This window comes from Protopterus annectens, chromosome 8.part0 (assembly GCF_019279795.1).
Source record: "Protopterus annectens isolate FY-2018-M chromosome 8.part0, PAN1.0, whole genome shotgun sequence".
NCBI classification, from domain to species: Eukaryota; Metazoa; Chordata; order Ceratodontiformes; family Protopteridae; genus Protopterus; species Protopterus annectens.
This window is the reverse complement of record NC_056741.1, coordinates 1,288,474,532-1,288,502,005: the sequence shown is the minus strand read 5'-3', so window position 1 is coordinate 1,288,502,005 and position 27,474 is coordinate 1,288,474,532. Positions and strand designations below refer to the sequence as shown.

The 27,474-nt window shown below is 43.4% G+C and overlaps 1 protein-coding gene across 6 annotated transcripts in view; it reads right to left on the bottom strand.

Annotated features, from left to right (window-relative positions):
* The window catches only part of ARHGEF1 (Rho guanine nucleotide exchange factor 1), a 3,019,431-nt gene that overhangs the window by 2,515,483 nt on the left and 476,474 nt on the right, over positions 1-27,474 (bottom strand). For all 6 annotated transcript variants that reach the window (XM_044080805.1, XM_044080809.1, XM_044080807.1 and 3 more), the window contains one exon: positions 11,222-11,312. In XM_044080805.1, coding sequence (XP_043936740.1) covers positions 11,222-11,248 — 27 coding nt within the window. In that variant the 5' untranslated portion in view covers positions 11,249-11,312. The remainder of the gene's footprint in view (positions 1-11,221; positions 11,313-27,474) is intronic.

The window sequence follows — 27,474 nt, the reverse complement described above, 5'->3', positions numbered from 1 at the left end:
ATATTCTCTGTTTAACTGAAACCTGGTTAAAACCCTTTACTAAAGACACTGAAATCATTCCTCCAGGTTACAATATCTTGAGACTCGACCGCAATGGTAAAAAAGGTGGAGGAGTAGCACTACTATTCAAAACTGAACTAAAATTAACATTAGTACCCTATGATAACCTTGGATTTACTAAAACTGAACTTCTTATCTCAAAGCTGCAACTAAACCCCAAAAAATCTATCTATATTATCTGTATATATCTACCTCCTGGAAATAACTCCACTACCCTAGAAAATATCCTCAGTTGGGCCACATCCACCTACCCACAAGAAACCATAATACTAGGAGACCTCAACCTTGACTAGTCCTCAATAACCACTAACAACCCAGCATCTCATATTAATCTCCATGGCTTTACTCAGACAATAAACACCTCTACTAGGATTAACAAACCTAATAACAAAGAAAATATTCTTGATTGGATTTTGGTAAACAAACCTCTAGTAAAATATCAGTCTGGAACGCTATCTGATGACATTAGTGACCACAACCTAACCTATATTATAAGACAAAAGAACGCCTCTACCTATTCTCCTATATATAGGACCCTACGTGACCTCAAATATTTTAATCCTACCCAATTTAAAACTGAACTAAATGCCTGTAACTGGAACCCACTAAAAACACTTCCTCTTCAAGAAGCTGTTAATTACTTTAACACCTCATTCCTAACAATTCTAGATAATCATGCACCAAAACGTTCTATCAGAATTAAATCTAAGCCAGCCCCCTGGCTATCTAAAGATACTAGACAAAAAATGTCACTTAGAAACAAATCTTGGTTAAAATGGCGAACTAGCAAATCTCCCATAGACCAACAGACTTTTAGGCACCTGAGAAACAGTACCAAAAAAGCTATCCTCTCTGACAAAAGGAGCTATTATAGCAATCTTCAGCAAGTGAATCACAATAACCCTCAAAAATTCTAAACAGACTTCTTCACCCTGGACAGATACCACTCCCTCCTCTTCTGGGTCTGAAAGAATTTCTTCCCTTGATACTGCCAATACTTTCAACTCATTCTTCATTGATACTATTAATTCCTTGGCCTCCCATCTCTCCAGCGACAATACTAGCATCCTTGACCATGCATCCTCCAAACTACCAACCTTTAGGCTACAACCCATCTCCACTACCTTTATACAGAGATGTATTCTCAAACTTAAACCATGTACCCCCTCAGCTGACCAGCTTCCTTCTGAATTCCTTCAAAAAGCAGCCTCTGAAATCGCTTATCCCATATCCATTCTTATTAATAGAACCATAAATGAAGAAACCATACCTGATATCTGGAAAATATCTCACATCATACCCTTACATAAAGGAGGTAACTCCTTTGAATATTCTAACAACAGGCCCATAGCCCTACTGTCCCCACTCGCAAAAATAATGGAAAAATGTATTCACCATCAGTTAATGAATCACCTAATACAAAATAACATTCTTACAAACTGTCAACATGGCTTTAGGCCCTATCATAGCACAACTACTGCTCTGCTCTCCTTTACAGATTTTATTAACAAAAATCGCAACAATAATATCCTGTCTTCCGCTCTCTTTACTGACCTGTCCAAAAACTTCGACATGGTTAACCACTCTCTCCTATTAAAAATTCTCGAATCTCTTTCCTTAGAAGCTAAGGCTATCCACTGGTTTAGTTCCTATCTCACTAACAGGAAACAGGCCGTCCTCTGGGATAACAAACTCTCATCTCTTCTACCAATTTCACTTGGGGTTCCCCAAGGCTCTATTCTTGGACCTCTTCTTTTCTCCCTCTTTATAAATGACTTACAAGTAGCTATTCCTCAGGCTACATGCATTCAATATGCCGACGACTCCACACTTATTTGCTCTGCTAAATCCATTTCTGAACTTCAAACTAATACTCAAGCTGTATTTTCCAAAGTCGAAACTTGGTTCCTAAAACGTTGCGCAAAAAAGACCAAACTCCTACTCTTTAAGCCGACTACCAGATCCCCTACATTTGACTTCACTATCTTGTCTAATAATGGAACCATTATATCACCTGACTCTACTACTAAACTGCTAGGTGTCACGATTGACAATAATCTTTCCTTCGACTGTCATATCAACAATACCATTAAATCTGTAAACAGGAAACTTGGCTCTCTATATAGAATCAAAACTTTTTTAACCTTCCCAGCAAAAGTTAATCTTGCCCACTCACATCTTATTTCCACTCTTCTCCATGCCTCACCAATCTATACTAATCTCAAGAAAAACAATCTCTCTAAACTGTCTACCACTTACAATAACATAGCTAGATTTGTTACTGGGAAGCAATTTAGAACCCACCACTGTCTGAATCTGCAACAACTTAACTGGCTTGAACTGACAAACATGTTGCTACTATCCCAACTTATGTTTGCCCAAAGAGCTTTTTACCAACCTCTTAATACACCTGTTCTTTCTAACCTCTTAACCCCCTACTCGAACCTGAACTCACTCCGCTCTTCAAGCAAACTGCTAGTTACCTTAACCAAATCTAATAACCTTGCTGGTGATTCCCTTTTCTCGAATACCATTGGGAAACTCTGGAATAAACTTCCTTCCGAACTTACTTCATTTGCATCTACTGTTCTGTTTAAACAAAAACTCAGAGTCTACCTTAAAAACCACTGGATATGTTCCTGCTCTAAGCCTGATTAAAATTTTTTGTTTTTCTCCTCCTCACGGCTATTGTCTATCTTTTCTGACAGTACATATCTCTTTAAATCTGTACTTTCTTTCGATTAATGTTCTCTCTTTTCCTTGGTTTTTTGCTTTCTCTCAATGGTTCTAAAGATGAAATAATGTTTAATATGTTGTTTAATACCTTTACTCTGTGATTAATTATCTTGTCTTGGAGTTAAAGTCCTACCAGATTTTAATCTGTTATTATGATTTTTTTTGCTATGTTGTATCTGTCTTGTCTAGATGTGGAGCTTTTCTCCCCGGGCCTCTGCTGAAAATGGAAATATATCCAGTTAGACTAGCCCGGTTAACAAATGCAAAATAAATAAAATAAAATAAAATAAATAAATAAATAAATAAATTATACTCCCCTTTATTTTGAAAATTTGGGGAAAACACTGGTAGATTAATAGTCTGGTTAATATTTGCCACTGACGCTACATTGGGAGGGAAGGATGGAAGGGTTAGTGTGCAAGGAAACTATGTTTATGAAAGATCATATATGGAGCCTTGATGGATAGAGCCTGAAGTTCCAGCAATCCCTTGGCAGAAGTAATGGCTACCAAAAAAGCAGTCTTCCAAGATAGACAATGTAAATCTATCGAAGCTACCGGTTCAAAAGGTGGGGAAGACTAATGCCTGGAGCACAAAGGTAAGGTCCCCAGGGGGAGTGGGATCCTTAACTGGAGGTCTAAGTAGAAAAGTACCTTTAAGGAAGGACTTGCAAAGTTTTGAAGAGGCTAAAGAAGACATGTTTTCACTCTCATGAAAATTAGAAATGGCACCCAAATTGAACTTGCACTGTGGAGAAACTGGCCCCTTGACAAAAAATTCCCACCAGAAACTCTAGTAATGCAGACACTGGAGCTGTGAAAGGATCCAAGGCATGCTGTGAGGCCCATACACAAACGTTTCCATTTGCTACGATACATCTTTCTGGTGAAAGACTTGTGAGCCGCCACCAAAATATCCTTAATCGGAAAAGATAAACCAGGAGTCCTAACAATCATGGGAACTGGAGCAGCTAAGCAGTGAGCTTCAGACTGTCCAGGTCTGGATGAGGAATCCCTGAGGGATGAGAGATAAGATCCTGAACTGGATCCAACGTCCATGGTGGAACTAGTAGAGGAGACCATAGGGAGGGGAACCAGACTTTGCAAGGCCAGAATGGGGCGAGGAGGATCACAGTGCTCACCAGCCTATGAGCTTTCTGAAGAAACTTCGACATGAGGGGTAACAGAAGATAAGCATAAAGAGGTCTGGGAGGCCAAGCATGAATTAGTGCATCTCTGAGGGCTTCCCCCTGAGTGGGGTTCAGAGCGAAGAACTCACTGCTTTTCGCGCTGGAAGGAGATATGAAGAAATCGCAGGAAAGATGGCCCCACTTTTGAAAGATCTGTTCCGATACTGAAGGATTCAGAGACCACTCGTAAGGCATCAGGATATATCTACTGAGCCTGTCCACTAAAATGTTGGACCATCTGAGAATGTGCATTGCCACCAGAAAACGGCCGGTGGAGATCGCCCATTCCCACACTCTCATGGCTTCGCTACAGAGGGGATAAGATCTGGTTCCCCCTTGTTTGTTGATATACCAGACCACTGACATGCTGTCTGCCTGAACTGTGATCGCTCCTAGAGGAAGATGAGCATGAAGGGCCTGCAATGCAAGAAGAACTGCCCTCATCTCCAGGAAACTGACATGCAAATTGGTCTCGGATGAGGACCATGTGTCGGACTGTCCTTCCCGAGCAATGCCCCCCAGCCTAGCTGGAAGGTGTCCGTGGTCACAGTGGCTTTGGGAAAGGCCGGAAGAAAAGGGCATCCTTTCAGCAGGTCCGGGGACTGAATCCACCATCGAAGAGCGTCTCTGCACACTCAGGAGATTCGAATGGGATGAGACAAAGGTAGATCTAACAGGGACCACTGAACCGCAAGTGTCCACTGAAGAATTTGCATATGAAGGTGTGCTAAAGGTAACAGGTTGATTGTGGCAGCCATAGACCTCAATGATCTTAGAACTGCTTCTGCCATCGGAACTTGGACCTGAAGGACATGCAGGGCATTTATCTTCAAACTGCGTATCCTGTCTGGGGTGAGGAAAACTTTCATTTGAATGGTGTTCAACCAAGCCCCGATGAAGTCTAGAATCTGAACTGGAGCCAGTGAAGATTTGTTTTGGTTGATGGTGATGCCCAGTTTGTTTGCTACATGAAAAAAGCAGTCCCTGGCCTGACAATGTATATGCTAGGAAGGGGCAGCAAAGAGCTAATTGTCCAGGTAAGAGAAGACCTGAATACTCTGAAGCTCAGGTGAGCCGCTACTACCACCATCACCTTGGTAAACACCCTGGGGGCTGTGGTGAGACCAAAGGGAAAGGCTCTGAACTGATAATGATTGGCTCCTAGCCAGAAGCGGAGGAATCTTCGAGAGCGCCTGTCCATCTTGATGTGGTAGTATGGATCCTGGAGGTCTATCGAGCACATCCAATCGTTTGCCTGCAGACAGGGCAGGATGGAAAGAGTGACCATCTGGAATTTTGTTTTGGTTACCATCAGGCTCAAGGTGGACAGATCCAGGACAAGTCTGAGGTCCCCCGTTTTCCTCGGCACTAAAAAGAACTTGGAATAAATGCCTGATCCAGACTGGTCAAGGGGGACAGGTTGGATGACCCGCTTGATTAGCGGCTTTTTTATTTCTAGTGCTGCTTTCTCCCTTTGCGCAGGTGGGATGTCTGGGAGGTATTTCTTCGGTTGTGGTAGTTCTTTGAATGGGATGAAATATCCTCTGGATATAATTCGCAACACCCAGCGATCTCTTGTAAAGGAGTCCCATACCGTTGGGTGTAGTGGCAGGCGACCCCCTGACTGCCTCCAGAGATGAGCAGTCGGGCACCTCTTCAGGCCTGCTGCCTGGGTTTCTCCGAGAAGGGTTCTCAGGACATGACGTTTCTAGGACCCCAATCTGCCTCTCGGGTGGTGTCTGTTATAACCTCCCCTGCCTCTGGGGGAACGCGAGTCCTCAGTGTCCGGGAAAATGCCTAAGACTTTCAGAACCACATCTTCTTCGTCCCTCACCGACTCCTGGAAAAGGATTATTGCGGGGAAGAGAAGCGGATTCAGATGGCAGACAGTGTCTTCCCATCCTTCTCACGCTGGACCAAAGTCTATGACAGACTTCCCAAAAAGGGAAGAACCATCGTAAGGGGCACTTGTAAATAACACCTTAAAGAGCTCTGAGAATTGACAAAGCCGGAGCCAGGCGTGGCGCCTGATGGCAACGCCCGTCCCGGCAGCCCTTGCGGCTCCCTCCGTAGCGTGGGAGAGCAGGCACATGGACGTATTCGAAACTGCTTTAAGAGTGGCCATTCGCACAGAGAACTTCTTTTTGTCCTCCGCCGAAATAGACTTCAGGGTCGACTCAGCGACTTCCTTGACCAAGTCTCGCTATAATCGAATGACGAGAATAGAGAAGGTCACTGATGCATACACCCACTTCCCAAAATGGTCCACCACCCTTGCTCACGATCAGGAGGATGAACCATGGAGCGCTCCTGCGCGAGCTCCTTCTTGGTGGTGACTGCCACCACTACAGCATCTAGCATCCACTGGGGACCCCTTATTCCAGCACATCCTGTCCAATGGAGGACTCAAGACCTTGTCCAGGTGCTTAGGGTTAGGTTCCATGGTGTCCGGTTCCTTCCATGCCCTAGATGTTATAAGAAACACTGAAGGATCTACAAGAGGGGACACCCAAGAGGTAGATGGGCCTGTGCTGAATGCCTCCAGGAACACTGACTCGTCCGAGGTCGGTTTTGGGGCAGAACATCCTCCCCTCTGACGGAGGAGTTCCATGATGTCCCCAAAGGAGACATCCTGGGGGGGGGGGGTGACCTTGAGGAACCTTCCCCCTCCTCCAAGTCAGTGTCTTTTGGAGAGTCCAAGTGCCTCCTCTTACACATCCATTTGCAAGGGACCTCCTCAGTGGGACGCTCTGGCGAGGACTTGCAAACTTCCTGTTGTTCCCGCGAAGGAGCCTCCTGAGGCAGGATGGTCACGGGCTGTCCCTGAAAGGGCAAGACGGTAGAGACTGCACCCAAAGCCGAGGGGGTCTGGATGGAATCCAAGGACAAGATGGCCAAGGGTCTCGAAACCGACAGAGCCCTCTCCACCACATCAAAAGCTGACCGGGAATGAACCTCCTGGGAGATATCAGTAAGGGGACGTCCCCCTCTGACTCTACAGGGGAGTCAGAACAGAGGCTCTAAGAGCCAAGATGCTAAGAGGGATACGGGCACTCTGAAAAGTTATGAGCCGACAGCACCCCCAGGTATCCGACACAGAGACTACGGCTCTGAGAGCTCTGATCCGAACCAGTCGGATCAGACACGTGCAAGGCAATGGCCAGTGGTGAGGTACATGGAACCTTCAACGACGACCCCCTCAACCCTGAGGGTCCTCGGATCCATGGACTCCGAAACCGACTGTCGGATCAGAGAAGGAGTTATAGGTGTAAAGAAAGGCTGCGAGCTCCCCCCTCCAGAGGGAAAGGGTGCAGGCAAGACCCCCATCTGGATTTGAGTGCTGATAAATCTCTGCATCATCTTGTCCATCTCCGCTTTGGTCTAGCTTTGGGTGGAGCAGGAAGATACCACCGAAAAAGGTCTGGAATGCCGATGGGGAGAGAACCTAACTGGGGACCAGGTAGGGATTTCCTCCATCTCAGGGCAGAATCTAGGAGACCATAGCCGAGGAGACCCAGGTCTGGTTGGAGGCCTCACTTTAGATTGCAGACCTGCCTGAACCGAGCAGTCAGGAGAATGCTTTCGCAACTTGTCCTTCTTGGCCTTCTCTCCCTCCCCGGACCTCTTTGCGGGAGTTTGAGTCCGAGAGGCTAGGGAGGAGGAAGAAGATGCAGCTGCTGCTGTTCCCCCGGAGGGGAATGAAAGCACTACTGTCCCCGAAGAGGGAAGTAGGCCTTTTAATATTAGTTTATCCCTCCTGTCCTTCAGTGCTCTGGGGTTGAACACAGCACAGATAAGACAGAGTGTCTGAAGGTGCGCTGCTCCCAAACACACCACACACAGAGTGTGGCCATCCTCTGTGCATTTTCTGAAACCTGATTTAGGGGCTTTTGACATCCCTAAACATGCCCACACACACTCACACATGTGATAAAAAGGCAGAGAAGAAGTGGAAAGAAAAACTTTTTTTTTGGACCAGCGACTGTCGCGGAGAGGTAAAGAAAAGTTAAAGAAAGAAAAGAGAGAGATTACAGCAAAAAAAAAAAAAAAAAAAAAAAAAAAAAAAAAAAAAAAAAAAAAAAATCACAAAATTTTACTCACAAAGACCCAACTAATGCTAAGAGCTCGGCCCAAACTTGTTGCTTCACTAGCGGCAAACAAGATCTGAAGGGAGAAAGGAGACAGGGGGCATTATGGATAAGGGGAGGAGCTGGGAGCTCGGATCAGTAATTGGAAAATGTGGCCATGTCGGATCCGAAACCCACAGGTTGTATATCCAATGAAGTCAACTACTTCAGATCCAGCTTTATCCATTTGTCTGTAGTTAGAACCACTTTACAAGGATAGCCTCAATCTCAAAATATGCAGAGGGAGAAAGCAAAGGAGTAAAAATAGCAGTCACTATTGTACATTGCCATAATGGGGAGAAGGATAATTCCCTCTTCACTTCCAATACCTTTCCAGAACTGCGTCTTTTCAAAATCTTTGATCTGTCTGATTTTATATACCTTACTTATGGTCTACAGAAAAGTCAGCAATTGGTAGGGTAGCTTCTAATATACCTCAAAATCAGTTGGTGGGAAAAAAAAACTGCTTCAGAAACTCAACGGTTTTCCCCTTCTCCACCATTTTTGTTAATTTCTTGGGGGAGGATAATCATACTCTCTATGAAGGCATTTTACAGCTGCCACTACATCTAAAAAAAGCTGGGCTCTAAACCAGAAATGCTTATGTACACCCATCCTGGATGCTGATGTTAGTATTGATGGCATCATAACAACCATTTAATGCCACGCTTCCTTAATGGTATGGGGGATAGTCTACATATCCTATCCATTACAGCCTCATCCAGAATTTTACTGTGACCATAGCATTCATTTGTACAATGACCTCTCACCGATTTAGTTCTGATGTGGCTGTCTGGATAGACCACATGATCACTAATTCTATGCCATGTGACCATGTATTTCCCACAAAATATTATGTAGTCTAGTCTGTGCCAGTGACTGCAACACAAGCAATTTGAGTTCAACTAATGGCTTGGGTGCCTGATGGCAAAGGCAGGCAGGGAGGATGAACATGTACAACCATGGCTCTGGCTTTCATCACGGCTTCAATAACAGGGCCCCACTAGACAGCTGAAGCTAGACTGGCACTGGGGGGCAAATCAGGAGGATGTTAGCATGACAGCCCAATTCAGTGATGGTAGCCCCTATGAGTGGAAGTGAGAGGGCACATACATGTGGACTTAGGTGTGCAGTTGGATCTTATGGCGATGCAAATGTTTGTGTCACCAATGGGGTGTGATGGGTTAAGTTCATAAATGAAAAATGGTCTCACTGCCATGAAACCAAAGACAGCACAAAGCACCCTCATGGATGCATCTATGACAGTGCCGTAACACCTGATAGTCAACAGGCATGGGATCAAAATGATAAAAAAAAAAAAAAAAAAAAAAAAAAACTTATTGTAGTTTCATGGGGTACAGGGGTAGACACAATGGTGAGGCATATGTCCAGGATGGAGGCTCTTTCTTATGGGAGACCATCTATCGAAAAATTGGAATTCAAACTGGGCCTTACAGAGATTTGAACTACAATAGCACATTTATTCCCCTGGGGTGAGAACTGATATATCCAGAAGTAAGTCTCTTCATCTGTGCTGGGGATCAGAGTTTTAACGTTGAAGCACTGCCCTATACGTGCCCACAGTTACTCAAGAGCTGGTGTACAATAGGTTACTGCTACTGCAACTCTAGCCACACCTCAGAATGCAACCAATTCTACTGGCCCAGCCCATTTAAGACAGTACCCTACTTTGAAGAAATACCTCATATCCACTGCAGATTACAACACAAGTGTGCATACCTAGACTTATGCCTCCCAATCCCCCCCCCCCCCAAGAAAGAGGCCAGCAGGCACAGACTGATTTCCCTCCCCACACTAGCTCCATCAGTACCCAAGCCACTAAAACTCCAGTCACCTGGTCCTAGCCCTTTAAGCAAACAGTACCCGCATTAAATAAAGCCCATGGATGATGAATAAACTGCAGCTTGACTCATGACGAACATCTTTCAGTGACCAGTTAGCATGGGAAGAGAATATGCTACTTATACATTAAAAAGTGTGTGTTTACATAAAGGCAAAAGCAATGTCACACACAGGGACAAGACAACAATATTACATACCATCTGTAAGCAAGCACAAACGCAACATGCTTGGCCCTGTCCATGTTGAACTACTTAGCTACTTATACATTTTTTGTGGGAATTACAAAACAGAGCATGAAAATAGAAGCCTGTTCATGCTCCAAAGTCTGCACCAAGCTTGGCAAAATATATGAAAATGGATGGCAACCTAACTAAACATTAAAATGTTAAATAACCACTGTCTGCCACTGGCACACTTCAGCTTCAAGCAACAGCAGCAGGAGAAAACTCAACTGTGTGGAAGCAAAAGACATTATACAAAGGAAAAGTCAGAAAATAGCTTAATCGGATGATACAGGTCTAACAAAACAATGCATTACCAAATCAACAGCAGCATAGAGCACTTGTATCAAGCTACTAAAATAAGCTACAGATCCAATGCACTAGAACAGCACAGATCCTTTACTCCTACGGCAGGATCAAAGTGCAAACATTAAAGAAACAAAAAGACAGGAAAGCCCTAACTGATCCAAAAGAAGCTTTGCTCAGGCCAAACCACTGTCAGCTGTTAAAACAAGTATATTACCAAATGAACTATGACCAACTCTGTTAGCTGTCTTTATGTTTACCTCAGCCTTTCCACAATTTGTCAGGACAGATGTAATCCATCATATCAAAGTTTGCTTACGTTTAATAAGCTATATTCCAGTACCATCACAAGTAATTAAATAAAATTGCTATCCTGAATCAGGTTGAAAACGCACCTTTTTAATGGAATCTCAAACCTTATAGCCTTTCCTTGACAGCAGTAGCAGACCTGCTCAATTTTTTGCAATATCCAACACAAACCTGCCTAACCACACCATCTTAAAAAGAACTGCTGAATACCTGGCAGCAGATAAATGAAACAGTTATGTTTTCTGCAGAAACAACTTCACTCCAAGAATGGTCAAATAAATAATTAACTGATGAAGCACAAAAAAGTTTGAGGAAGTTTTTTTTTTTTTTTTTCCCTTCCTTTTAACTACAGTTTGTTAAAATGACTCAAGCACAACAATAAATGTAATCTACTATATAAACATACTTACCGCCTCATGACTGCCATCCAAATCCATCCTGCACCCTACTACTCTTCAGTTCTCCTGCTCACAGCCAACTGTCCACAGCATAAAATGCAGCCTAAAAAGAAAAGAAATACTCTCTTAGGAAGTCTCTAGGTCACCAAAGGGTGCAAAACATTTAAATATAGAGAACAAGGTATATTTTGTTTTATTAGGGATCTCTACTGAAACTAAGACTTGTAAACAGCGTCTGGAATGGCAGAAAAAAAGTCTGAAAACACAGGAGAAAGGCAAATGTGGAACTATATTATTCTCCTTCTAATTTTTTTTTTTCAGCAGGGAGGCAAGCCCCAAACTCATATATACACAAATTTCATGATATGTGAGTATTCCAAGGAACAGCAATCTTAGACTTAGTATACGTAAATCCCCATTTTCAGTCATTCAATCTTGCTATTCCAAGACTCACACTAATGAGTCCCGGAATTTCAAACTGTTATCATTTAACTATTAATCGTTATGGTCATTTTTTGTATTTTAGCAATATCTGTGAGATTAAACATCCTCTTACTGACAATATCCCCTGACTTTGGACACTGCAACATATTTTTTATGCTACCTACAGCAATGTCAAGTATGAAAATCACTGGTCTAAATAACAATAACAACCACTAGTATGATAAAAAGTGTAATTTTTAAATTTTACTTGCTTATTAAATGGTCAAATGAGCTGGTACAGTCTTGGCTCTTTGCAGTCCATCAAAGAGTAAAAGCAATTATGAATATACATTTTTAAAAGAATAAACAACTCAACCATAAACAGGGTCCTCAGTACTGGTATCCCTGCAGATCTCTTCTCCAATGTATTGCCCTCCCTCAGCTCCTCCTTTTATAAATGGTCAGTGTCATAAAGGTAATCTGGCAATTGAAAGCTGGATGACATGATCAGAAAACTGCCCAATAGGACTAATAAAATGTCAGCATTCTACAGCCACAGGTGGCCTTGTCCATCACAGATAGGACAAACAGTAAACATAAACATTACCCACCTAAACAAACAGACCTCCCTCTACAGTTGAACAAGCCTGATCTAAGTACAACCAGGGTCTCTCATGACATTATAGTGATGCTGTTGATAGTAAAGATCACACAACAGGCGATGACACCATTACAAAATAATCATTGCATAAGTGTTGTTTCATCCATTTTATGCAACAAGTTCTGCACTATGGTGAAATATACTTCACAAACTGCTTCACGAAGACTAAGTTCTCAGTATGACTCAAAATTCCAAGGTATACAACTAAAAACTGTTGCAGTATAAAAACCTGCAATGCCCTTACTGCGAGACATCTATCAACAATTAATTGTCTTTTTCTTAAATTACAGAGACATTCTCAACTGCCAGCACTTACCTGTCAATTTACAAATCCAAGCCAACAGCACTATTCAGATGGAGAACTGGGTTAAAATACAGGAATACAAAATTGATTAAAGCAGTTCTGTGGTTCTAAAGTATACCTGTACCAATAATTACTTCTGTAAGACATTCAGAGTCCAAACACACTCAGCACAAAAGGTGTTTTTCATACTACTTGTTACTATGAGGATAAGGCCAGTCCCACCTCTGTAAGCTCTGATCAGTCTGCCACTATTTGTCTCAAGTTCTTCTTATACAACCATTTTTTTAAACTCTGCTTCATCCAATTCCCTTACCACAATATGTATCCAGACCCTTATCCCCATACCAACATTCCTTCACACTATGCAAGTTCCAAACTATGTAATCAATCTGCCTTAAATTTAAAGCAAATACTTTTCAGCATCTTGGTGCATCTCTTCTGAGCATTTTCAATCAAGGTGCTTCAACAAAGTATTAGTTTAAGGGTGTGCACACATATGCAACCAGCTTATTGTATGTTTTTTTTATTTTTTATATTTTGCCCCTAACAGACTTGTTTGTTTTTCAATTGAAATGTACAGGTTATAGGTCACGTTAAAAGTGGGAAAAGTTTTGAAATGATTTATTGTGGTCTCATTTTTTTATATAAAAAAAAGAAACTGGCGTTTTTAACAGGGGTGTGTAAACTTTTCATATCCACTATATAATGACTTGCGATTTCTCATTTTAAAACATCTTCATTAAGATACTAAAATCTATGAACTGTTTTCCCCTAAAATGCTACCCCTAGATGCAGTAGTAAATTACTTTAATATAACCTTCCTAGACACCCTCAACAGTGTAAACCCCCACCCATCACCCCACTAAACATACCCCATGGTTAACAAAACATTGCAAACAATTAATGAGCAACAGAGATAAAGCATGGAAAAAATGGTCAAACTATAAAACCAACTGTAATTTACAAACATTTAAATATCTGTGCAATCAAGACAAAATCCAAATAAAAAAGAAGACAAAAGAATGTTACACTCGACTCCAAAATAAACATAAAAATAACTGCAAACAATTCTCATCTGTTAAAGCACTTCTTAGTCAAGGTTCCAAATCTGATCCCATTGCTCATCCCAATAAATCCACACTGCAAACAGAAACCATATTTAATAATTTTGCTGATTCTATAGCCAACCACCACTCTCTCAAAACAGTAACTATCTCATCCACTCTTCCAACTACAACTATACATTCTAATTTACTGTCTCTATCATTTGACCCTATCTAAACTACCTCCATAAACTGTCCAAAATTTTCTCTAAAGCCTGTGCCTAACATAATAAAAAAAAAAACTTCTATTTAAACTGAAAATCATCTCTTCCTCTGCATACAGCTTCCCAGCACAATACCTAAAAGTTGCTGCAGAAGCTACAGCATATCTAGTCAGTATACTCATTAGTAGATCAATTAGAGAATCTCGTGTTCCACAAATCTTGAAAAAGACATTCAACATCCCCCTACATAAAGGGGGTAATTCCATCGAAATAATCTAACTTTCACCTACTATCTGTTCCCACTTGCTAAACTACTACAAAAATGTGTCCATAAGCAACTGTTTGAAAACCTTTTACAAACCCAACGAACAGCTACCCAACATGGGTTTTTGCCAACATACAGCACAACAGTAGACTTGTATACAATGGCTTAGTAGAGTTCCTTAGCAGGGGCTCACAATTCTCATTGATAGCAAACAATTATAAAAACAAAGTGATTATATACAATGGCTTAGTAGTGTTCCCTAGTAGGGACTCACAATTCTCATGGACAAACACAATTAAAAGTAAGAGACATCAGATTGGAAGCACAGCTTGGTGACATAGCTACAAGTTATGATAATTACAGAATATGCTTTTAGTTTATAACAATCAGGGTTGGTACATGGGCATAGCCAATTCACTTTGAGATACTGTTTGAGGTTTTTTTTTTAAGAGACTTTTGTAGGATTGTAGGGTTATATAGCTTGGTAACAAATTCCAGGTTTTGTCAAACAGGGATTCACCAGCAGAGTTATTAGCTTTGGTGGTTTGGACCAGTATTTTATCGGCTGACCATAGGGATCTTAGGTTGCTATATGGCTTAATATTTTTAAGTGAGGGGGTATATCCTCAAGGTGGTACAAAATTTTGTGCGCTATTAAGAGTTGATTGAATTGAATTAAGCTGGGCAGTTCTAGCCACTCTAGTTGTTTAAGGTTCTGGCAGTGATGGGTTCTATAGGTGGAGCCAGTGGTGAATCTAGCAATATGATTGTAGCTATGGGACAGCTTACCCAGTTCGGATTTGTTGAGATTTGAGTACAAGCGAGACATATAAAAGAGTAGAGAGTAGGCATGATCGGGTGATTGCAGTCCTAGCCAGTGGGGTTAAAAATGTCTTGTTTCTATACAGTGATCCAGGCTTCTTAATGATGGTCTAGATTTTAGTGAAAGAATGAGAAGTTCATGGTTGACCATGTCAAAGGCTTTTGACAGGTCAAAAAAGAGGGCGGATGTTAGCCTACTGTCACTCCTGTTTTGGTTTATGGCAGTAGCAAAGGAAAGGAAGGCTGAGGTGGTGCTGTGGTATGGCCTGAAACCATGCTGGGAGTTGGAATCTGTGTAAGGTATTGCATTACTTGCTTGTGTACACATTTCTCCATTATTTTGGCTAGTGAGGAAAGAATGGCAATGGGTCTACAGTTGGATATGTCTGAGGAACTACCACCTTTATGGAGTGGGATGACGTGAGATTTTTTCCAAAGGGAGGGGATAGTGTTTTCGGATAAGGTTCTGTTGATGAAAATAGATACGGGATATGCAATGGCATCTGCAGCTATTTGTAGGTACTCTGCAGGGAGGAGGTCAGCGGCGAGGGTGGTAGGTTTTAGTTTTTTTAGAAGGGTTTTGATAAAAATAGTGGATATTGGTTGGAAACTAAATTTGGAGTGATCATTGGGCAGATTACGCATGTGGTTTAAATTAGGGGGGGTTAGTTGGTTTGCTAGGGATTGGATTGTTTCAGTGAAAAAGTTATTAAAGGCGCTACTCATGGTCTCAGGAGAACAATGTGTGTAGTTAGCCGGGGTGGGATGGTGGAATGACCTGTACAAAGTAGTTGATTTATGCCTGCCCAGAACTTTTGAGGGTTGTTATGGTGTTTTTGTAGGAGATTTTGGTAGAAGCTTTTTTTATCCAGTAAAATAGACTTTTTTGTATCATTCCTGAGTTGATGATATTTTAGATGGTTAAGTGGGACTTTAGTTGTTCTCCAGCTGGCCTAGGCTTTGTTTCTAGTTTTGATTTTAGCTTTGATATCTTTTCTGAGCCATGGTGCTGTATTTGATCTAGTTTTTATTGTACGTGCTGGAGCATGGGAATCAAGGATACTTAGGAATTTAGTGTTAAAGTGATCTATTGCCTCCTCTAGTGTTAGATTTTTTTAGTTTTGACCAGTCAACTGCTTTTAATTCATTTTGGAACATAGCAGCATCAAAGTTTTTACTGCTTCTGTTTTATATTTGGGCTGCTGAGAGTTTCCTGTCTTATGTTTTATGATATAGGTTAAACAATGGTCGCTAAGATCATCAGGGAGAGTACCAGCTGTGTACAGTTGGGGATGGTTATTAAGCAGGATTCAGTCTAGGATACTTTCCCCGTTGGTTGGTTTGTTTATCCTAGTGGGAGAGGTTATGGTCTGTTTAAACACAGATAAGTTTATATGGGTGAGGGGGATGGGGGTCGGAGGAGCAGGGGTGCCAGTCGGTGTTAAAATCACCAAGAACTATGGTTGCAAAAGACTCTGGAAAACTTGTTTCATCACTGTTCCTGGTGCTTTTCAAAGGCCATTGATACCATTTCTCATACAAAATTTCCAACATCTCTATAACCTAGGTCTGCTTGCAGGTAGCCCTCAGCCGGCCTGAATACCAGAGTCTTGGGATTTCTGCGTCAGATGTTGTCACTTCTTGCATGACATCGGGTCATCAGGGGTATAAAACATGCAGCCGACGCCATTACATCATTTTTCTTGCCCCAGATGTCAGGTGCCCCCAAAATAGGAAGCAATTACATGGTATGGAACACCCCCCAAAAAAAAGCAAATACACATGATATAAGATATGCCAAACAAAAAAGATAAGTAGATGTAACGAGCGATCAGGGGGCTGGAGGGAGGGTAACCAGGACTACAACAGTGAATACACTCGAACATCTACATTTATGGTAAGTGTACACAACTGTACTATGTTCTTCATGTTTCACTGTTGCAGTTATCATATTTGGGTTGATTCCCAACGCTACGGAAGGGTGGAGGTAATTAAGAAGCATTAGGGCTGGCAATCAGGCCCTGTAGGACTGCTGTCCCAAATCCAGCTCTGGATTTAGAAAAGATAGGTAAAGTGGTAATGCTTGGTGAAAGTGTGTACAGAGCTCCAGGTTGCAGCTTCCAGGATGTCCTTGGTAGGGACTCTCCTGGGGAATGATGCAGAGGTAGATGTAGCCATAGTGGAATGTGTTCTGATCCCCTGTGGGGTAGGTTTCCCATGGCGTTTGTAGCAGAAATGGATGCAGTGTGCTATACATTTAGAAATGGTTTGCTTTGAAATTGCCTTGCCCTCTGACCCTGCAGCAAAGCTAACTAGCAGCTGGTCAGATTTTGAGAGGCCTAGTCCTGTCCAGATAGAACCTAAGTTGTATGTGCACGTCCGGGGAGTGCAGGATCCTTTCCCCTTTATTCTGAGGATTAGGGAAAAAAGTTGGCAAATGAATGGACTAGTTTAAAGCCACACTAGACTCCACCTTTGGCATAAAAGATGGGTTAGTCCTGAGGGAAACCCTGTCCACATGGAAGATAATGAAGGGTTCCACTGCCATAAGGGCCTGCAATTCAGACACTCTTCTTGCTGAAGTGATGGCTAGAAGTAAAGCTGTTTTCCATGAGAGGAGTTTTAACTCTGCTGTTGCAGCAGGTTCAAATGGTGGAAGCGTGAGCTTTTCCAATACAAAGTTAAGGTCCCAGAGAGAAGTGGGAGCTCTCCTGGGGGTCTTACATTTGTGGTTCCTCGGGAACTGTTTTACCAGAGGATGAGAGAAGAGGGGTGGCCCAGTATTATGATAAGCTGAGATGGCAGAGACATGAATCTTTATTGAAGAAAAGGATAGGCCCTTGTGGAGCATTTCTGTTAAGTAATCTAGTATATGAGGTAAGCTGGACACAGTCGTGTCCCTTCCCTGAGACTGGCTCCAGGAACAGTATCTTTTCCACTTTTCCAAATAGGATTTTCTAGTACTAAGCCTCCTTGCCTCAAGAATGACATCCAGCACCTGCTTACTGAGGATTGCTGGTGAAGAGTTCAGGGGATGAGCCAAGCTGCAAGGTTGAAGGTCTGTAGCAGAGGGTGCAGAATCTGGCTCACCTGCTGGGACAGCAGGGAAGGCGTTTGAGGCAAGTTCCATGGTGGCAGTACTGTCAGACCGCAAAAGAGGGTACCAGTGCTGGCGTGGCCAGTCTGGTGCTATCAGGATTGTCCTGTTTGATCTTTAGTAGAACCTTCCAGAGGAGGGGCAGAGGGGGAAAGGCATAAACTGAGAGGCTTTCCCAGGGAAAGGACAGGGCATCCACTTTCAAGCTTGGCTGTGGGGAGTTCTGGTGCAATATTTGCTCAACTGATAGTTCTGAGGGGAAGCAAACAGGTCCACCTCTGGTGCCCCCCCACCTGTTCCAGTTTCCACTTGTGTGGGTCCATGAGATTTCTGCTTAAGTCGTCTGCCAGTGAATTTAGTTTGCCTGGCAGGAATTGAGCTTGCAGGTGCACTTGGCTGCTCAAGGCTGTGTTCCACAGAGCCATGGCTAATCTGCAGAGTGGGTAGGAATGGGTCCTCCCCCTGCTTGTTTAACTGTGGTGCTGTCTGTCTTTACCAATAGTTGTCCTGGAAGAATAAGGCCTTTGAAGGCTGTCAGAGCATTCTGTACAGCTAACATTTCTGATTGATATGCAGGTGCATTTGCTTTGGGCTCCATCTGCTCTGAATGCATTGCCCTGCCATGTGAGCCCCTCTTGCATAGTCTGATGTGTCTGTTGTTAGGGTTTGGGCAGCAGGGGGTAGAGTGAAAGGGAGTCCCTTGTTGTGGTTGCAGGCCTCTGCCCACCAAAGGAACTCTGTCCTTAGACAAGGAATGATAGGAATCATTGTTTCCAGGTCCTGAGAATGTTGACACCAGAGACTTTTTATGTACCACTGAAGTTTCCTCATATGCAATCTTGCATATGGAATTAGTAGAATGCAAGAGGCCATGAACCCTAGGGCTTACAGTATTTTTCTTGCAGATAGCCGGGATTTGGTGGCCAGTAGATTGAAGTAGTTTGCCAAATAAATTTGTTTCTCTGGAGTGAGGAATGCTGTCTGGGAAGCTGTGTTCAGGCTTTCCCCCAAGAATAAAATCTGTTGGCTGGTTACCAGCTGAGTTTTCTTTTTGTTGATGGTGCACCCCACTGAAGTTAGAAGTCTCTTTACAAATGCCAGATGCTGTAGTAGTACATTTGAATTCTTCTCTGCCTGCAATATGCAATGGTTGGAGCTAGGCACTTTGGGAACACCCTGGGCGCAGTAGATAAGCCAAAGGGAAGTGCAGAGAAAGTACAGTTTTGTACCTACCATAAATGTAGATGTCCGAACTGGATAGCATCTGCAGTCATAACAAGTGGGTTGTCCTGTCGTCAGGCAGCCCTGCAGTCGGCCGGATTCCAAAGTCCGGGTCCGGCTTCGGCTGATGTCGCACTCCATCCGACGTCATCTCTGCTGGAAAGCATCACCCGACGCCATTTTCCTCAGTGTTTCTTGCCCCAGATGCCAGTAGCCCTCTTGCAGGGTAAAATTTGGATAGATGCCAATGTTTCCAAATAGATAGAGGTAAACACAACAATAAGCATATATGTACATATATACAAACAAATACACCATAAAGACTCCCCAACAGCTAGCTATTAGGAGGGTAAACACCCTAGGAGTACCACAGAGGAGGGCCTGACTGCAGATGCTATCCAGTTCGGACATCTACATTTATGGTAGGTACAAAACTGTACTATGTCCTTCATGGATGCATCTGCAGTCATAACAAGTGGGTAGAATACCATAGCCAACTAGGGAGGAGGATAAAGGTAGATTATGGTGTGTTTAAGATCCCTTGCAGTACAGCAGTGGCAAACCCTGCTCGGGATCTGGAATAAAGAGGTAAATTATAATGCTTGGCAAATGTATGCACGGAGGTCCAAGTAGCCGCCTCAATAATGTCTTTGGTTGCCACAAGAAGGCTGTGGTAGTGGCTGTTGCCCTTGTAGAATGAGGTCTTATGTTCTGTGGAATTGGTTTTCCATGGAAGGAGTAACAGTATCGTATGCAATTTCCTATCCATTTGGAGATTGTCTGTTTGGAAATAGCTTTTCCTTCCAGTTGCATAGGCTACAAAAAGTTGGTCAGTCTTTCTGCTATTTTTGTTCTGTCCAAGTAGTAGCGTAGCTGTCTATGTACATCCAAGGTATGCAGTATTCTTTCCCCTCTGTTTTGTGGGTTGGGAAAGAAGGAAGGTAGGTGGATTGCCTGGTTTAAAGATACTCTGGATACCACCTTAGGCATAAATGTAGGATTAGTCCTCAAGGACACTCTATCTTGGTGGAAGATTAGGAAGGGTTGTACTGCCATTAAGGCCTGTAGTTCTGAAACCCTCCTTGCTGAAGTAATTGCCAGTAGAAAAGCAGTTTTCCATGACAGGTGTTGTAGGTCTGCTGTTGCTGCTGGTTCAAAAGGTGCTAGTGTCAACTTTTCTAGCACAAAGTTTAAGTCCCAAGCTGGTAATGGTGGTTTCCTGGGAGGTTTTACATTCTTGATTCCTCTGAGGAACTGCCTGAGCAAAGGGTGTGAAAAAACAGGAGGATCAAAGCTGTATTCTGCTGAAATAGCTGATGCATGTATCTTGATGGAGGAGTAGGACAGGCCTGAATGAAGAAGTTCGGCCAGATACTCCAGAATGTTAGGCATATCTATGTTTGACACATCTTTTCCTCTTTCGGTACTCCAAATGACAAACCTTTTCCATTTTCCAGCATAGTTCTTTCTTGTTGAAGGTCTGCTCTTCAAGAATAATGTCTTTAACTCTTTGGGAAAGTTCTGGATTAGCTGCTGCTATGTGATGTTCCATGCAGTGAGTTGCAGCGTTTTTAGGTTTGGATGTATGATCGAGTAGTTGTTCTGAGTTAACATCAAAGGCATCAGAGGACATGTTGTTCGAGACATGCTCTTCAGTAGTGGATACCAGTGTTGTCTTGGCCAGTTTGGGGCTATCAGGATCCTTGGACATTCTTCCTTGATCTTTAGTAGTACCTTGTGTATCAGAGGAAGAGGAGGAAATGCATATGCTGTTAGGCCTTTCCAGTTGAAGGAGAGTGAGTCCACTTTCCATGCTAGTGGGTGGAATGTCCTCGTGCAGAATTTTTCGAGCTGGTGATTGAGAGGTGATGCGAATAGGTCTATCTGTGGCATTCCCCATTTCTTTGAGATGGTCTTGAAGATGTCCGGGTGCAGCTTCCATTCGTGCATCCGTGGTTCTGCTTAGTATGTCTGCTAGAGTATTGTCTTTCCGGTACAAATATTGCCTGTAACTGAATGTTGTAGCTGAGTGCCAGGGTCCACAGCTCCAAGGTCATTCTGCATAGGGGTATGAATGAGTGCCTCCCTGTTTGTTGATGTACCACATGACTGTGGTGTTGTCTGTCCTTATCATCAACTGGCCCTCTTTGAGGAAAGGTTTGAACTTTTGGATTGCCAGTTTTACTGCCAGCATTTCTTTTAGATTGATGTGCAGGTGAATTTGATCCTGTGTCCACAATCCTTGCACGCATTTGTCCAGCATGTGGGTCCCCCATCCTAGATCTGAAGCGCCTGTTGTGATGGTCTGGCTTGGTTGACATCTGCGGAAGGGCAGGCCTGGGTTTGACTGGCATGCCTGAGCCCACCATAGGAACTCCTGTTTTAAGCATGGAATTAGTGGGATTTCTGTTTCTAGACTGTGTCTGTGTTGGGACCATAGATTCTTTAGGTACCACTGTAGTTTCCTCATATGTAGTCTGGCAAATGGGACCAAGATTATGCATGATGCCATGAATCCCAAGGCCTGTAGAAATTTTCTTGCTGTTAACTTGTTCAGTTTTGTTAGTGCCAAGAAGTAAAGAGGAAGTTCTTTTTGTTTTTCTGTAGTCAGGAATGCCATTTGTTGTACTGTGTCCAATTCGCCCAAGAATGTCCTTGTTTGGGATGGTATCAGCCTTGACTTTTGTAAATTGACTGTGTATCCCAGTCCTTGTAGCAAGTAAATGACCCTTTGTAAATCTGTTGTCAGCTTGCTTTTGTTGTCCCTGTAGCAGGCAGTCGTCCAGGTATGGGTAAATTTGAATCCCTGTAGTCTGCAATATGCAATGGCTACTGATGCCAGGCATTTTGTGAATACTCTGGGCGCAGTAGATAAGCCAAAGGGCAATGCTGAGAATTGAAAGTGCTCTGATCCTGCAAGAAATCTGAGGTATCTTCTGCAGATTGGTCGAATTGGGACGTGCAGGTATGCCTCCTTGAGATCTAGAGTTACCAGCCAAGACTCCTTGCCCAGCATGGGAAGAAGTTGCTGTAGGGTCAGCATTTTGAATTTTGGGACAATGATGTATGTATTTAAGGTGGACAGGTCGAGAATTGGTCTCCAACTTTTTTCCTTTCTTGGAACTAAGAATAGTCTGGAGTAGAACCCCTTTCCTTGTTCTGCTGATGGCACTCTTTCCACAGCTCTCATGTTTGATAACTCCATTATCTGGTGTAGAGCCTCTGTTTTTTGATGTGGAGGTAGATTTGGCATTCCTCTTTTGACTGGTAAAGTGTGGAAGTGAAACCGGTAACCTTGATCTATGGTTTGTAAAATCCACTTGTCTTTTGTTATGTAGTGCCAGTTCTTTGAAAATAAGGTTAACTTTCCGCCTAGAGGAGCTGCTATTTGTTCCCTGGTAGGCGGATGTAGGATTAAGTCACTGTGGCTGTGCTGATGTAGTGGCAGTGGCTGTGTCTGTGCCTCTGTTGTTACCTTGCCACTGTCGTCCTCTGTAGGCACCTCCTCTGGATTGGGTTCTGCCTCTGGAGCCTATTCCTGCCCTTTGGAATTTTGCAGAGTCAGGAAAGGACCAATTTTTGGCAGGCCAGTTTCTGCTAAACCTTGGGGGTTGGACTTGCAGGAAATCTTTAACAGTTTGAACAGATTTTGCCTTTTCTTCCATTTTCTTCATAACCTGCTGGGCAGGTGTACCAAACAAACTTGTCTTGTCCATAGGAGCATCTAGCAACTTAGCTTTAACATGATCCGTAAAGCTTGTTCCTTTAGCCATGCATGTCTTCTTATCACTGTGCCTGTCATGGCTGATCTAAATGAAGCTCCAGTGCATCATAGCCACATTTTAAGGAATGGTTGCTAACCTGTTGTATGTTATTTACCATCTCTAATACATATTTCTTATCAAGAGATTCATCAGTAGTTAGCTTTTAGTTAACTGATCAAGCATAAACTCTTGGTATTGTATCATGTGAAACTGACAGTTTAAAGCTCTAGCTGAGAGAGTAGCTGAAGTGTAGACCTTTTACCCCATCTGTCTAGTGACCTTGCTTCCCTTTCAGAAGGAATAGGGTTTTTAGCTGTGGTTGCGGCTACTGCCTTGGGACCCTGGGATATAGTTTCTGGGTCTGCAAGAGGAGCCTTGTAAAGGTGGTGATGAGTATCTGGCACCATGTAAAATCTGTCTGGTTTGGCAGGGCTGGGGTAAAGAATCTGGGCGAGCAAACATCATTGAAAGCATCATCCACCACAGAGAGAACAGGAGGTATAGCTAAGGGCCTGTGCTGTGGTAGGTGCAGAAAAGTCCTAAGTCTTTTTCTGGAGTCTGAAAAATCCTGTTGCTGCCATTGGAACTGTTCTCGCATGGCATGCAGGGTTTCTCCAAAGGAGAATTCTTCTGGTGCTGAAGCAGCTGGAATGGATTCTTCAGCATCAGAATCTTCAAATTGGAAGGGAGTCTCAGGCTGGTCAGTTATGTCTGATTCATGAGCAGAATCATCAGAAGACACTGGCTCAGGGGGCTCTGCCCTAGGTCTCTTCTCTGGGGGCTGAGAGGCCCTGTCTGGGTGAGATTGAGATCCTCTAATTAAAGAAATTAAATCTTCTGCCAAAGAAAGCATTTGAGAACTAGAAGAGGGCCTGGATGAGGGGGTTTAACAGGCACTGATTTAGTAGTCTTGGCTGCTTTAGCCCTGAAGGCCTTAATGGACATGGCTGCTGGAGGCCTAGCAGCACCACGTGCTGGGGTAGAGACATCCAAGGGATGGTATCTGATAAGTCAGTCACCGTAGTGGGTAAAATTTCTGAGGTCGATTCAAGAATTGTAGCAGGGGCCTCAGTTGTAAGAATAGGTTCAGCTGTACTTTGAGCAGTTTTCGGTTTCGAAACCGAGACACTCGCTGTTTGCTTTGCCGTGGTTTCGCCGAAACCGCTGTCGGTCTTTATCTGCGATTTTTGGGGGTAGTCGGAGACGGCCACGACATAATGTAGGCAAGATCAGTGCCGAAAAACTGTTCTGCAAACTCCGAGGGCCGCCTAAGCGTGCGTGGGTTGAAAGAGCACAGGCGAACAGGCTGCTACGTCGTGGGCTGGGCCTAAACAAGGCAGACAGTAGAGTGGAAATCTTTATGAGGTATTTGTTTCACAGGTTAAACAATTGTTAACTTTTTCTGACATCGGCTGAGGCAAGAAAGAGTCCCAACGGGTACTTAGCTTTAGAAGTCTTAGTATTCGGTAGAAGTAATCTCTGGATCCGACCGACCGGCACTTGCGAACAGCTTCTGCTTGCAAGAAAGACTGAGGAAAATGGCGCCGGCTGATGCTTTTATACCCGAGACCAGCAGAGATGACGCCGGATGGAGTGCGACATCAGCGACCCGGACTTTGGAATCCGGCCGACTGCAGGGCTGCCTGACGACAGGACAACCCACTTGTTATGACTGCAGATGCATCCATGAAGGACATCTGATAGTACATAGAGCCTGCTCTGACGCATAGGTACTTCCTAAAAGATTCCCTTATGGGAATGTGCAGATAAGCTTCTTTTAAGTCTAGGGTTGCTAGCCAGGAGTCTTTGGCTAGTATAGGAAGCAGCTGTTGGAGAGTTAGCATTTTGAATTTTGGAACAACCAGAAAGGTGTTGAGAACAGAAAGATCCAGGATAGGACGCCAAGAGTTTTCTTTTCTGGGTACCAGAAAAAGTCTGGAATAAAAGCCTTGTCCCCTTTTGTACTGCTAGGACAGACTGAATAGTCTTGATACCGAGAAGAGAAAGCACTTGCTTTTGGGCCTCTGCCCACTGGTTTGGGGGGAGGTCTGACCATCCACTTAGGGTTATAGGAGGGAGTGGAATTGGCATCTGTACCCTGGGATACAATGTTTAAGACCCCATCTGTCCTGGGTAATATACTCCCAGTTTTTGGCATGCAGGGCAAGTTTCCCCTCCTAAAAGGGCAAGTACTTGGGCAAGGCTTGGAAGAGTTAAGGATAAGTCATTGTGCAATTTTACCATAGGATGGTGGCTTCCTAATCCCCGTTTTGGATGTGGGAGCACTCCATTGCTTAGATCTGTGCATAAGCTGAGACTGAAGTCTTGGTGGTCTGCTGCCCCTGGGTTTGGACTGAGAAGGCCTGGAAGGGACTGGAAAAGACAAGTTTTTTAGAAGGCCAATGCCTATTGAATCTAGATGGCTGTACTTGTAAGAAATCTTTAACAGTTTGCATAGATTTAGCTTTCTCCCCCATCCTTTCGAGGACTTCTGCTTTATTGCCAAATATACACTCGGTTTAATGGTGCATCTAGTAATTTTGCTTTGACATGATCTGGCAAGTTTTGTTCCTTAAGCCAAGCATGCCTTCTAAGAAGAGATCCAGTGACAGCAGCCCTGCAAGATGCTTCTAAGGCATCAAATCCACATTGCAAAGTATGTTTACCAACTTGGTTAGCAGAATGCATTAACTCTTGTAAATCTGTGTGTTCTGCACAATCAGAAATCAACATCATTTTCTGTTTAATTAGCTCCATAATATGTTGCTGAGACTTTAACATATGAAAGTGGCAATTTAAAGTCCTAATGGCAAGAGTAGCAGAGGTGTATACTTTCTTACCTCATCTGTCTACCACCCTAGAATCCCTGCCTGAAGGGGTAGGATTTTTGGCAGTTGTAACCTTAATGCCTTTAGGTCCCTGGGAAATGGTCTCTGGATCTGCAGTAGATTCTTAAAAAGGAATGTGTGGGAGTCAGGAACACTATAGTACCTGTCAGGTTTCCTGGGAGCTGGAGGCAAAGTATCAGGGGTAAGGTTGGATTCCAAAAAGACATCATCTACAATTTCCACAACAGGAGGGATAGCTAGAGGCCTGTGCTGAGGCAAGTTCCCCGAGTCTCTTTTTGGACTGAGAGTAGTCCTGGCTCTCCCAGCGGAAATGCTCTCTAAGAGTATGCAGGGTTTCACCAAAAGAAAAATCTTCTGGAGGGGAAGCAGAGGGAATGGAATCCTCTGCATCCGAATCCTCATAGGTAGATAAGGGTATATCCTGGTAATCAGAAGGATCAGAGTTCTCAGACTACTCATCTGAAGAATCAGAAGGAAAATAGTTTCTTGGTCTTTTTGAGGGGGAAGGCTTACTTCCCCTAATTAAAGTAATGAGGTCTTCAGCCATTCTGAGCATTTGTTTTTGTGGCATGTGGGCCTGAGAATGCACTTTGATCATTGGTTTCCTAGGCGTAGTGTGAACTTTAGGCCTGAGAAATTCAGTATTTTTGGTTTGAAACGAAGTAGTCGGTTTAATATGAAAATCGGAAGGCCTGAATACACCCTCAGAAGCCGGTGCCTGCACAGCGGCTCTGGACCAATCCAAGGTAGAGACATCCGCAGGTTCCACAGTCAAGCATCTCGTGGCATACGGGACTCCGAATGGGTCTCAGTAGAGGCCTGTGAATCTGTAGAAGCAAGTATCAGGGGTTGCCAAAAGGACCTCACTTGAGTACCAGCGGACTGGGGACTAGCTTAACGGTAGCATCGCCGGCAGTTTTGGACATATGAGATCTGTCTGTCTTTATCCTTACGTTTTTTCAGAAGATCGGTATCTGGATGGCTTATCTAAGCCATTTCGGAGTACGGAGATCAAGACCGAAAGAATTTAGCTACAAAAATAGCCTGACGACGAACAGTTCGGGCATTGAACAAGGCACAAAACCGGCATTGAGGGATGTCGTGGTCTGGGCCTAAACAGGTGACACAGTAAGAATGAAAATCACTGTGAGGTATTTGCTTTCCACAGGCAAGACAATTACTAATTTTTTTGACACTGGTTAGAGCATGAAAAAAGGATCCTCAACGGGGTACTTATCTTTCAGAAGACTTCTTGTCTGAAACTCGAAAAATGAAAATTTCAGGAGGCGGCACTTGAACTGCTTCGAGCACCGTAAGGCAAGAAAGACTGATGTAATGGTGTCGGCTGCATGTTTTATACCCCTGACGACCTGACGTCATGGAAGAAGTGACAGCATCTGACACAGAAATCCCAAGACTCTGGTATTCAGACCGGCTGAGGACTACCTGCAGGCAGATAACCCAAATGTGATGACTGCAACAGTGAAACACGAAGAACATCCAAGTAATATTACTGGCGTTCCACAAGGTTCTATTCTTGTCCTCTTCTGTTCAATGTTTTTATCAATGATCTTCACAGTTCATGTCATCCA